We start from the raw sequence: 13,159 nt of genomic DNA, 5'->3' as shown, positions 1-13,159 counted from the left end.
AGGAGCGTGAGTCGGCAATTCAGCCCTTTGAGCCCACTCCACCATTCTATATGATCATGGCTGATCTCCATCTCATCCTAACTCCACTTCCCTGCCTTTTCCCCACAGCCCTTTATCGTGCTTTCTTTATCCAGTGATTAGAATGTGAAACATGTTACCACAAGGAGTAGTTGAGGAGAATAGTACAGATGCATTTAAACAAGAGCTAGATAAACACAAGTGAGAAAGGAATAGAAAGATATGCTGATAAGGCAAGATGAAGTAAGGCTGGAGAAGGTTTGCATGCAGCACAAAACACCAACATGAACCAGTTGGGCTGAATGGCCTGTTTCTGTGCTGTTGAACTTTCTCTATACCCTAGCTATGATTGTAACACTACATTCTGCACTCTCCCCTTTCCTTCTCTATGAACGGTATGTTTTGTCTGTATAGCACGCAAGAAACAATACTTTTCAATGTATACTAATACATGTGACAATAATAAATCAAATCAAAATCAATAAATCAGTATACACAAGTTTCATAGCCACTGCCAAAGTGGAGATATTGACTATCATAAAATCTTTTTCCCATCAAATAATTGGGACACATTATCAACACTGACCTGGGGTGAACAGATGCTTATGTGACAATCGAGAAGATCATGGCGGATTTCAATCTCATCACTGTTCCCGTGGAAGATGTGCTGGGGAAAAACAAGAAACAAGCAGCATTTAGACAAAAGCTTCTGCTATTTTCAAAGACAGCATAGAATGTTTTAGCTCTGTTGTCGCAGCATGAACTGTTAGCATCAGCAATTAATGGTGAACGAAAATTGATGAGAATTTGGGTTTAAACTTTATTGGTACATCATCTCCACCCAATTCCACCACCACTCCATGTGACCCACCAAGATAATAACTCGAGCATATGGCAGATACACTCTGAAGGCCACAACACTCTGAAGGTAAAGAACAGTAATTTTGTGAATAAGATCTCAGTGAAGTGCAATAGTGGGTGCAAAATAATTATTAAGGTAAATGTTATGGATTTATTCTCTCAGTAAAAGAGCTTTGCTTGCCAACGACACACAACAGGATTCCGGGACTATTTAATGCATTCCACAGGACTTTCTTCCAACACATGATCTCCACGCCCAAATTCTGGATGTGAACTCCCAGAAAATTCAACCTGTAACTTCTGTCCCTCTAAACAAAGAACACAAATCACTGGGGTGCGGAACTGGGGATGGTTATAGGTCATCAGCGAACATCCCCACTTTTACCCTGAAACTATAACCCCATGTTCTTGAATTTGGAGCGGAGGGAAACAGTCTCTCAGCATCCATGCTGTCAAGTTCTCTAAGACTGTACCTGGAGGATTATATACAATTTTGGCCCCTTTTGGTGGGGTTTGTCGTGTGAAGAGAGATTGAGCAGTTTAGACCTATACTCACTGGAGTTTAGAAGAATGAAGGGAGATCTAATTGAGCTATATAAGATGCGAAAGAGGACTGACAAGGTAGAGAGGATGTTTCCACTTGTGGGGCAATCTAGAACAAGAAGTCATAGTTTTAGGGTAAGACGTATCTGATTTAAAACAGAGATGAGGAGAAACTACTTCTCTCAAAGGGTTATGAATCTGTGGAATTCACTACCCTAGAGTGTGGTGGATGCCAGGACATTGAGTAAATTTGAGGAGATAGACATGTTTTTAATTAGTAATGGATTCAAGGGTTATGGAGAACGGAGAGAAAAGTGGGGTTAAGGCCGAGACAAGATCAGCCATGATCGTATAGAATAGGCGGGAAGGCTCAAGGTGCTGAACTGACTACGTCTGCTCCTCGTACTTATGTTCCATGTTCTTATAAGGATGTCCACTGATGACTGCACAATGTTCAGGATCATTCGCAATTCCTCAGATACTGAAGCTGTCCATGTCCAAATGCAGCAAGACCTGGACAATATCCAGGCTTGGGCTGACAACTGGCAAATAACATTCGTGTCACACAAGTGCCAGACAATGGCCATCTCCAACGAGAGCGGATCTAACCATCACTCCTTGACATTCAATAGCATTACCATCATTGAATTTCCCAATATCAACATTCTACAGGTTACTATTGATTAGAAGCTGAACTGGACTTGCCATATAAATACTGCATCCACCAGAACAGGACAAAGGCTAGGAATCCTGCGGCAAATAACTCGCCTCCAGACACCCCAAAGTTTGTCCAACATCTACAAGGCACAAGTCCAGAGACTTGTGATGGAATATTCTTCACTTGCTTGGATGAATGCAACTCCAACACTAAAGAAACTTGACACCATCCAGGACAAAGCAGCCCCGCATGATTGGTACACCAACCACAAACATTCAATCCCTCCAGTTGCGTACACCACCTACAAGATACACTGCAGGAACTCACCAAGGTTCCTTAGTCAACACCTTCCAAACCCACAACCACCTAGGACAATGACAGCAGATACCTGGGAACACCACCAGGTGTTCCTCTCCAAGTCACTCACCATCCTAATTGGAAATATATCTCCATTCCTTTACTGTGGCTGGAAAAATCCTGGAACTACCTCCCTAACCGCACTCTGGGTGTACCTACACCTCAGGGACTTCAGTGATTCAAGAAGGCAGTTCACCACCATCTTCTCAAGGGAAACGAGGGATGGGCAATAAACATTGGTCTAACTAGCGATGTCCATGTCACATAAATGAATTTTTAAAATGTTTTGGGAAAACCGTGCTCACGACAGGCACTTGGGACTGAGGTACATGAGGAAGTATTTCAGTGAGAGGGGATTAATTGCAGAGTTATTACAACACAATGAAACTCACAATAGGAAATCGGAATTTCTTCAGTCCATGGGCTTTCTGATAGTGCAGCACTCGGCTAGTTTTGCTGTCCATAGCAGCAATGATGTCGTCCTCTTGACACCTCGTTCTGTGACCTGGTGATGACTCTTTGAAAATCATTGTCATGACGGACACATTCTTCTCCATCTTCCGTCGCGCTCTACAAAACATGAGACGCAAGGAGCAGCAGGTGATAAAAAGCTGCAAGAATGGTTTGACATTCCCATGAATTCCACTTCCCTGAGGTTCGGATATTCGACTTCAGAATGTTACAAATCTATTCTCTCAGCGCTTCAGATGCAGGTCCGGGTGCCTTTTAAATGAGTTGAGCGTTTCGAGCTTCAACTACTAACTAAGGCAGTGAATTCCAGACCCCCACCACCCCCTGTTTCTCCTCATGTCCCCTCTAATCCTTCTACCAATCATCTTCAACCTATGCCCCCTGGTAACTGACCCCTCGGCAAGGCGAAAGATGGAGGATTTTGCACAAAGAGCAACGCAGAGAGGCCACTGCAGGAGTCATCTGAAAAATAATGCATCTTGAACAGGCTTATCCAGTGACAGTCAATGACTAACATAACTGGGAGGCCAGAACCCAATAATATCACCAAAGAAGACCCACACCAAGCACACCACTCACTTGTGCTCCTCCAATGCCTTGGACACGTTAATGTTGGACACAATATCTCCATAAACTAATATGAAGTCCGATCGGAGAAGCGACTTTGCATCCACGTCTCTCAAGACATCTCCCAGTGATCGATAGGACTCAGAACTCATGACATGAATGGTGTTTGGTGATGTGGGGCGACTCCACTTGGATTTCCTGAAGAATACACAACAGAGCATGAAAATATGGAATTCGTAAACTGCAGTTAGACCAGAATTTGTTTTGTTCAATTGGACATTTTATGAGTACCTCCACTTCAGATAAAAATTTTAAACTGCTGCCACTTACTGATCAACCTTTCTCCCCATTGTAAGTTACCATATCCACAATTAGAACTTTCGATATGAAATGTGTCACACTTTGATAATTTCTTGTCGAAGGGGGTCTTCTCTCCTGGCAGGAGGGTATAATTACAGCATGCCAAATCCACACGGACAGTTTTCCATTACAAACATGGGTATAGGAACTTACAATGGGAATACACGCAAATAACGGATTACTTAACCTTAAAATGAGCTACATCTGTAAGACCTGATCCAAATACCAGCACTAGTCTTGTGTCACACCAGGGTCAAAGCTCCCTGTAGGCTGTGAAAATGTGCTGTAACCCAAAAGTCAGCAAGCAGGCTATGCATAGGTTATAGAATCATACGGTGTAGAAGAGGTCCTTCGGCCCATTAAGTCTGCACAAACAATCAGAAACACCTCACCTCCCACCTAATCTTATTTACCAGCACTTGGTCCGTGGCTTTGAATGCTATGACGTGCCAAGTGCTCATCCAGATACTTCTTAAAGGATGTGAGGCAACCTGTCTCTACCATTTTTCCAAGTAGCGCATTCCAGACCATCACCACCCTCTGGGTAAAAAGGTTTTTCCTCACATCCCCCCTAAACTTCCTGCCCCTCACCTTGAACTTGTGTCCCCACGTGAGTGACCATTTAACTAAGGGAACAGCTGCTCCTTATCCACTCAGCCCATGCCTTTCATAATCTTTACATCTCGATCAGGTTGCCCTTCAGTCTTCTCTGCTCCAATGAAAACAATCCAAGCCTATCCAACCTTTCTTCATAACTTAAATGTTCCATCCCAGGCAGCATCCTCTGCAACCCCTCCAGCGCAATCACATCCTTCTTATAATGTGGAGACCAGAACTGTACACAGTACTCTAGCTGTGGACTCACCAAAGCTCTCTACAATTCCAATACGACTTCTCTGCCTTTGTAATCTATGAACAACAACAAAGAACAATACAGCCTCAATTGATAAAGGCAAGTGTCCCAGATGCTTTTTTCTCCACCCTACCAACATGCCATCGTCTTCAGAGATCTATGGGCAAACACGCCAAGGTCCCTTTAAGAACATAAGAAATAGGAGCAAGAGTAGGGCATCTAGCCCCTCAAGCCTGCTCCGCCATTCAATAAGATCATGGCTGATCTGATAGTGGGTTCAGTTCCACTTACCCGCCCGTTCCCCATAACCCTCAATTCCCTTAATGGTTAAAAATCTATCTGTGACTTAAACACATTTAACGAGGTAGCCTCTACTGCTTCATTGGGCAGAGAATTCCAAAGATTCACTACCCTCTGGGAGAAGAAGTTCCTCCTCAACTCTGTTCTAAATTGACTCCCCCGTATTTTGAGGCTATGCCCCCTAGTTCTTGTTTCCATTGTAAGTGGAAATAACCTCGCTGCTTCTACCCTGTCTAGCCCCTTCATTATCTTATATGTCTCGATAAGATCTCCCCTCAACCTTCTAAACTCCAACGAGTACAGGCCCAGTCTATTCAATCTCTCCTCATAAGCTAACCCCCTCATCTCCGGAATCAACCTGGTGAACCTTCTCTGTACCCCCTCCAAAGCTAATATATCCTTTCTTAAATAAGGGGACCAAAATTCTACACAGTACTCTAGGTGCGGCCTCACCAGTACCCTGTACAGTTGCAGCATGACCTCCCTGCTTTTATACTCCATCCCTCTCGCGATAAAGGCCAACATTCCATTTGCCTTCTTGATTACCTGCTGCACCTGCAAACTGAGTTTTTGTGATTCATGCACAAGGACCCCCAGGTCCCTCTGCACAGTAGCATGTTGTAATTTCTCACCGTTTAAATAGTCCATTTTACTATTATTCTTTCCAAAGTGCATAACCTCACACTTACCAACGTTATACTCCATCTGCCAGATCCTCGCCCACTCACTTAGCCTATCCAAATCTCTCTGCAGACTCTCTGTGTCCTCCACGCAATTTGCTTTCCCACTCATCTTTGTGTCATCCGCAAACTTTGTTACCCTACACTCGGTCCCCTCCTCCAGATCGTCTATGTATATGGTAAATAGTTGAGGCCCCAGCACCGATCCCTGCGGCACGCCACTAGTTACTGATTGCCAACCGGAAAAGCACCCATTTATTCCAACTCTCTGCTTTCTGTTAGATAGCCAATCCTCAATCCACGTTGTTCCCTTTGTTCCATCTCGTGTCCTAGGTTGGTCCCTTTAAATTACTATATGTGCAGAGTCTCACAAAATAAATTTAAAAGGGCCATGCACTTGAAAAGATCACCTGTGAACTTAAAAGAAAAATCAGAGGGCATGTTACTGAGGACTACAGTTGATTTCAACTGCATATGCGTGCTGCCAGACAAGAGTGACTATTGTTTTATAAATAGATTGCTGCCTCCAGAATTTAGATCAGTATTTTCTGTATGTGCTTTGTCCCCATTCCCCTCAGCATCCAAGACAATACAAATACCTCATGCAGCACAGGAGCAGAACATGCAACTCAGCGTTTTTAAAAATACAATCCCAATTTTGATACTCGTGGGAAAATGTCTTTTAAAGAGAGACAATCAAACAGAGAGCATCTTGTCCTCAGGAAATCCCAAAATCTTTCACAGCCAATGAATTACTATTGAGAAACCACAACAAATTATTCCGTAACTGTGGAGCAGGGCACGGAGGTTGAAAAGGAGACTGTATGTGGTATACCAAAATCTAAATGGTCAACATTGACTCTGAGTTAACCTCTGAAGGTTGTGGGTTCAAATGCCATTCCAGAGATCTGAGTACATTATCCAGGCTGACATTGGTGTGCATTTTGGTGATAGTGACCACAATTCGGTTACGTTCACCTTAGTGATGGAAAGGGATAGGCATGAACCTCGGGCCAGTGGTTTTAGCTGGGGGAAGGGTAATTATGAGGCTATTAGGAGAGAATTAGGAAACATAGGTTGGACTAGGAGATTACAGGGACTGGGAACGTCCGACATGTGGAGTTTTTTCAAGGAGCAGCTACTGCGAGTCTGTGATAGGTATGTCCCTGTCAGGCAAGGAGGAATTGGTAGGGCTAGGGAACCGTGGTGCACCAAAAAAGTTTCTTTGTTGGTTAAAAAGAAAAAGGAGGCTTATGTTCGGATGAGACGTGAGCACTCGGGTAGTGCACTAGAAAGCTTTAGATTGGCTAAGAGGGAGTTGAAGAGCGAGCTTAGAAGGGCTAAAAGGGGACATGAGAAGACTTTGGCGGATAGGGTTAAAGAGAATCCTAAGGCGTTCTATAGGTATGTCAAGAACAGAAGGTTGGTTAGGGCAAGTTTAGGGCCAGTTATAGATGGCAGAGGGAAGTTATGTGTGGAACCGGAGGAGATTGGTGAAGCATTGAACCAATATTTCTCTTCGGTGTTCACGCAAGGGGACATGAATATAGCTGAGGAGGACACTGGGTTGCAGGGGAGTAGAATAGACAGTATTACAGTTGATAAGGAGGATGTGCAGGATATTCTGGAGGGTCTGAAAATAGATAAATCCCCTGGTCCGGATGGGATTTATCCAAGGATTCTCTGGGAGGCAAGAGAAGTGATTGCAGAGCCTCTGGCTCTGATCTTCAGGTCGTCGTTGGCCTCTGGTATAGTACCAGAAGATTGGAGGTTAGCGAATGTTGTCCCATTGTTTAAGAAGGGGAACAGAGACTTCCCCGGGAATTATAGACCGGTGAGTCTCACTTCTGTTGTCGGCAAGATGTTGGAAAAAATTATAAGGGATAGGATTTATAGTTATTTGGAGAGTAATGAATTGATAGGTGATAGTCAGCATGGTTTTGTGGCAGGTAGGTCGTGCCTTACTAACCTTATTGAGTTTTTTGAGAAAGTGACCAAGGAGGTGGATGGGGGCAAGGCAGTGGACGTGGTATATATGGATTTTAGTAAGGCGTTTGATAAGGTTCACCATGGTAGGCTTCTGCAGAAAATGCAGATGTATGGGATTGGGGGTGATCTAGGAAATTGGATCAGGAATTGGCTAGCGGATAGGAAACAGAGGGTGGTGGTTGATAGTAAATATTCATCATGGAGTGCGGTTACAAGTGGTGTACCTCAGGGATCTGTTTTGGGGCCACTGCTGTTTGTAATATTTATTAATGATCTGGATGAGGGTATAGTTGGGTGGATTAGCAAATTTGCTGATGACACCAAAGTCGGTGGTGTGGTAGACAGTGAGGAAGGGTGTCGTAGTTTGCAGGAAGACTTAGACAGGTTGCAAAGTTGGGCCGAGAGGTGGCGGATGGAGTTTAATGCGGAGAAGTGTGAGGTAATTCACTTTGGTAGGAATAACAGATGTGTTGAGTATAGGGCTAACGGGAGGACTTTGAATAGTGTGGAGGAGCAGAGGGATCTAGGTGTATGTGTGCATAGATCCCTGAAAGTTGGGAATCAAGTAGATAAGGTTGTTAAGAAGGCATATGGTGTCTTGGCGTTTATTGGTAGGGGGATTGAATTTAGGAGTCGTAGCGTTATGTTGCAACTGTACACAACTCTGGTGCGGCCGCACTTGGAGTACTGTGTGCAGTTCTGGTCCCCACATTACAGGAAGGATGTGGAGGCTTTGGAGAGGGTGCAGAGGAGGTTTACCAGGATGTTGCCTGGTATGGAGGGGAGATCCTATGAGGAGAGGCTGAGGGATTTGGGATTGTTTTCGCTGGAAAGGCGGCGGCTAAGAGGGGATCTTATTGAAACATATAAGATGATTAGAGGTTTAGATAGGGTGGATAGTGATAGCCTTTTTCCTCTGATGGAGAAATCCAGCACGAGGGGGCATGGCTTTAAATTGAGGGGGGGTAGTTATAGAACCGATGTCAGGGGTAGGTTCTTTACCCAGAGGGTGGTGAGGGATTGGAATGCCCTGCCAGCATCAGTTGTAAATGCGCCTAGTTTGGGGGCGTTTAAGAGATCCGTAGATAGGTTCATGGACGAAAAGAAATTGGTTTAGGTTGGAGGGTCACAGTTTTTTTTTAACTGGTCGGTGCAACATCGTGGGCCGAAGGGCCTGTTCTGCGCTGTTATGTTCTATGTTCTATGTTCTATGACACTCGCAATGCAGTAACGACGGAGTGCTGCCCTAGCTGAGACACTGAACCAACGACCTGACTGCCCCCTCAAGTGGATATACAAGCTCCCATGACATCATTCAAAGAGCAGGGAGCTCTTAAAATGTATCCCCCAGTCAACCTCAAAGTACATTTTCTGGTCATGTATTCCACAGCTGTTCATGGGATCCTGCTGTGTGCACGAGCAGGACAACCTAAGATCTTCACACCAGAAGTGAATGGCCAAAGCATGTATAACAGCAGGGTCGCTACAAGTTTGTCACTGGGGATGGGAGCAAGCTGATTGAATTAATGCAAATACATGAGAGCATTGCACCTTACTGCAGCACAGCTTGTGATTCATTTTCTACAGAAAGCAGCTTGGTGTGAATGCACTGAATAAACCTGGTGTCAAAATTAGAAGCAACATGTTATCACTGATGATTCCAGAGTCAGTGTGTTAAGTATGAGGGAGATGAGGAGAATGTTATGATCTGGAATGCACTGCCTGAATGGCTGGTGAAAGCATATTTAATTGAACCTTCATCCCTCTAAAAAGGGATTTCAAAAAATTTATTCTATTGGGTGCGCGTGCCACAGCTTATCGCCTTTGAACTGAGTGCCAGCCACTTCAGAGAGCAGCTAACTGTCAACCACGTGACTGTGGATCTGGATTCATATGTAGGCCAGACCGGGGAAGGACAGCAGATTTCCTTCCTATTAGTTCAGTAGGGCAGCATGGTCAGTGCAGGTTTGGAGGGCCGAAGGGACTGTTCCTATGCTGTAATTTTCTTTGAATCATCTATTTTTATAAGACAGCTTCACGGTCACCCATTACTGGGATGAGCTTTCAATTTTATTTGTTATATTTATTATAACCAGAGTTTATGAATTGAATTTAAATTCTACCTTGGTGTGATTTGAACCCGTGCCCCCCGACCATTAACTGTGCCTCTGGATGACTTGTCAGGTGACATTGCCACCCTCTCAACACACATAAATATTTGAAAAGGAAATCTTTGCAGGACAATGCAGAAAGACCGGGGGAAAAATAACTATTTGAATAGGTCTTCCAAGTACACAGGCACCAGTTCCTTCTGCTGTGCTGCAAGATTCTGTTATCTAATGATTACAGATGTTCTATTTCCTGCGTGCTATAGTTCATTATGTAAGCCAGCAGCAACTATTTTTAAATAACTTGTCCATTACTGAATGTGTTCCTTGATTTTCTGGGCCATCCAACAGCAGAAGATGTAGGTTTCTTGGACACCCGTCGCTGTAAGGAACTCCAGGCTGTAGTCAATCATCGCCACATTCGCAAGAGGGAGCAGAGCCTGCAGAACAGAAAGATCCATGCGTGAACATTGCAGCTAACCCCATCTACAGGCAAACCTCAATCAGCTTGGATGAGAATTTAGGAGGCATGATTAGTAAGTTTGCAGATGACACCAAGATTGGTGGCATAGTGGACAGTGAAGAAAGTTAACTCAGATTGCAACGGGATCTTGATCAATTGGGCCAGTCGGTTGACGACTGGTAGATGGAGTTTAATTTAGATAAATGCGAGGTGATGCATTTTGGTAGATTGCATCAGGGCAGGACTTACTCAGTTAATGATAGGGCATTGGGGAGAATTACAGAACAAAGAGATCCAGGGGTACATGTTCATAGTTCCTTGAAAGTGGAGTCACAGGTGGACAGAGTGGTGAAGAAGGCATTCAGCATGCTTTGGTCAGAACATTGAAAACAGGAGTTGGGATGTCTTGTTGAAGTTGTACAAGACATTGGTAAGGCCACACTTGGAATACTGTGTGCAATTCTGGTCACCCTATTATAGAAAGGATATTATTAAACTAGAAAGAGCGCAGAAAAGATTTACTAGGATGCTACCGGGACTTGATGGTTTGAGTTATAAGGAGAGGCTGGATAGACTGGGAATTTTTTCTCTGGAGCGTAGAAGGCTGAGGGGTGATCTTATAGAGGTCTATAAAATAATGAGGGGCATAGATCAGCGAGATAGTGAACATCTTTTCCCAAACGTAAGGGAGTCTATAACTAGAGAGCATAGGTTTAAGGTGAGGGGGAATAGATATTAAAATGTCCAGAGGGGCAATTTTTTCACACAGAGGGTGATGAGTGTCTGGAACAAGCTGCCAGAGGTAGTAATAGTGGCAGGTACAATTTTGTCTTTTAAAAAGCATTTAGACAGTTACATGGATAAGATGGGTATAGAGGGATGTGGGCCAAATGCAGGCAATTGGGATTAGCTTAGGGGTTTAAAAAAAGGTGGCATGGACAAGTTGGGCCGAACGGCCTGTTTCCATGCTGTAAACCTCTATGACTATGACTCTATGAGCTTGAACACTAGATCTGCTCTGCATGCGAGCTGGCCACAATAAACAGGGCCCCACTTCCTGAGGGTTCAGTGAGAGCACCCAGTGAGCAACTGGGGTCAGGTCACAACCAGATTCCATTTACAAAGGTTGGGAGGCTAGTGGCGGGATCAAGGGATGGGGGGAATGATCAAGGCGAGGGGGTGGCTAACAGAACAAAGAATAAGACAACACAGAAACAGACCCTTTGGTCCACCAAGCTGGTGCCGATATGTGGTTTCTATCCCGGTTCTCCTCCGGTTCATGTGTCTATCAAGATACACCTTGAACGTTGCTGGCATGTCTGCTTCCACCACCTCCACTGGTAGTATGCTCCAGTCACCCACGACCATCTGTGAGAAAAACTTTCCCTGCATATCTCCCCTAAGCTTACCCCCCTCACCTTAAACCTGTGCCCTCTTGTAAGAGCTTTCCGCCATCAGTCTTTCCAGTGAAAACAATCCTAGTTTATCAAAGATAAAAGTAAAATACTGTAATGTTGGAATCTGCAACAAAAACAGAAAATGCTGGAAAATCCCAACTGGTCTGACAGCATCTGTAGAGGGAAAATAGAGCCAACGTTTCGAGTCTGGACCACTCTGACCAAGGGCCATCCAGACTTGAAACGTCAGCTCTATTCTCTCTCCACAGATGCTGTCAGACCTGCTACGATTTTCGAGCAATCTCTGTTTTTTTTCCTGGTTTATCCAACCTCTCCTCAGACCTAAACCCTTGCAAGCAGGCAACAAACATCCTGGTGAACCTTCTTTGCACTCTCTCCAATGCTTCCACGTCTTTCTGGTAGTGTGGTGATCAGAACTGCACGCAATACTCCAAATGCAGCCTAACCAAAGTTTTATAAAGCTGCAACATAACTTGCCAACGTTTATACTCAATGCCCGGCTGATGAAGGCAAGCATGCTGTATGCCATCTTGACCATCTTATCCACTTGTGCTGCCACTTTCAGGGATAGGGGGAGGCAGGCAAAATATATAGGGGGGGGGGGGAAGGGAGCAGGGAGAGAAAGGGGAGAATGGGGGGAATTGGAGGAATGAGGGGAATGGGGGGGGAATGAGGGGCCAATGGAACGGCGTCTCTCAGTCAGTCAGTTTAATGGAGGGGAGAGTGGATCCGAATCCCAGGCGCCGAGGCCTAAACCCTGAGCAGCGGCTCCGCTCTCACCCGCGGCTGATCCTTGGTGATGGGGAAGAACCTCCGGTTGAAACTGTCCGCCACCAGCACGGCCTGGAGCGGCAGCTGCTGCTCGGCCTCCCCCTCAACCCCTCGCCCCGCTCCGGCAGCTGCTTTCCGGCCCGCTCTCTGCTTCGCCGACATCTTGGTGAAGACGATTCTGGCCCCTCCCCTCTCCTCCATTGGCCCAGCATGCTGCCGCCATCTTGGTGAGGGCGATTCTGATCCCGCCCTCTCTCATCATTAGCCCCGGGGTTGCCGTGGCCATCTTGGTTTTCGGGCTCGCTTTCTCTCCTATTGAGCCAGCTCGTGGTCGCCATCTTTGTAAAGGAAAGGAGACGGAACGCCATACGGACCGAAACGCAACCGCCCCACCATTTCGAACCGTGTAAGGTTCGGGCATATCAGAGCCCGATAAGAGTAGGGGTCTTCCGACAGTCTGAAATAAAGATAAAATACTGGAAATGCACAGCAGATGGCTCATAATCTGGAAACTGAAAAGCCAGATTAACATTGTTGTTGTGTATCTTTCACCATCCCGTCTTTTCTCTTACAATTTAGCATCATCTCCAAATCCTCAATCTCCAACAACAATTTACATTCTTATGCAGGAGAGTCATCTGGATGCGAAACGTTAACTCTGTTTCTCTCTCCACGCATTTTCTGTTTTTGTTTCAGATTCCAGTATTAACAGGAATTTGATTTTATATTAGGGTGGACAGGA

The 13,159-nt window shown here is 45.0% G+C and overlaps 1 protein-coding gene across 1 annotated transcript in view; it reads right to left on the bottom strand.

Moving 5' to 3' along the window:
* Positions 1 to 12,613, bottom strand: part of eif2b5 (eukaryotic translation initiation factor 2B, subunit 5 epsilon) — a 53,152-nt gene extending 40,539 nt beyond the window's left edge. Inside the window, exons 1-5 of the mRNA XM_078204550.1 lie at positions 12,427 to 12,613; positions 10,081 to 10,205; positions 3,488 to 3,673; positions 2,830 to 3,007; positions 605 to 685 (exon numbers count right to left, since the gene is read on the bottom strand). Of these exons, the coding sequence (XP_078060676.1) occupies positions 605 to 685; positions 2,830 to 3,007; positions 3,488 to 3,673; positions 10,081 to 10,205; positions 12,427 to 12,579 (723 nt within the window). The 5' untranslated portion in view covers positions 12,580 to 12,613. The remainder of the gene's footprint in view (positions 1 to 604; positions 686 to 2,829; positions 3,008 to 3,487; positions 3,674 to 10,080; positions 10,206 to 12,426) is intronic.
* Between the last annotated feature and the right edge of the window lie 546 nt (positions 12,614 to 13,159).

This window comes from Mustelus asterias, chromosome 3, assembly GCF_964213995.1.
Source record: "Mustelus asterias chromosome 3, sMusAst1.hap1.1, whole genome shotgun sequence".
NCBI lineage: Eukaryota > Metazoa > Chordata > Chondrichthyes > Carcharhiniformes > Triakidae > Mustelus > Mustelus asterias.
This window is presented reverse-complemented; position numbering and strand designations above follow the sequence as displayed.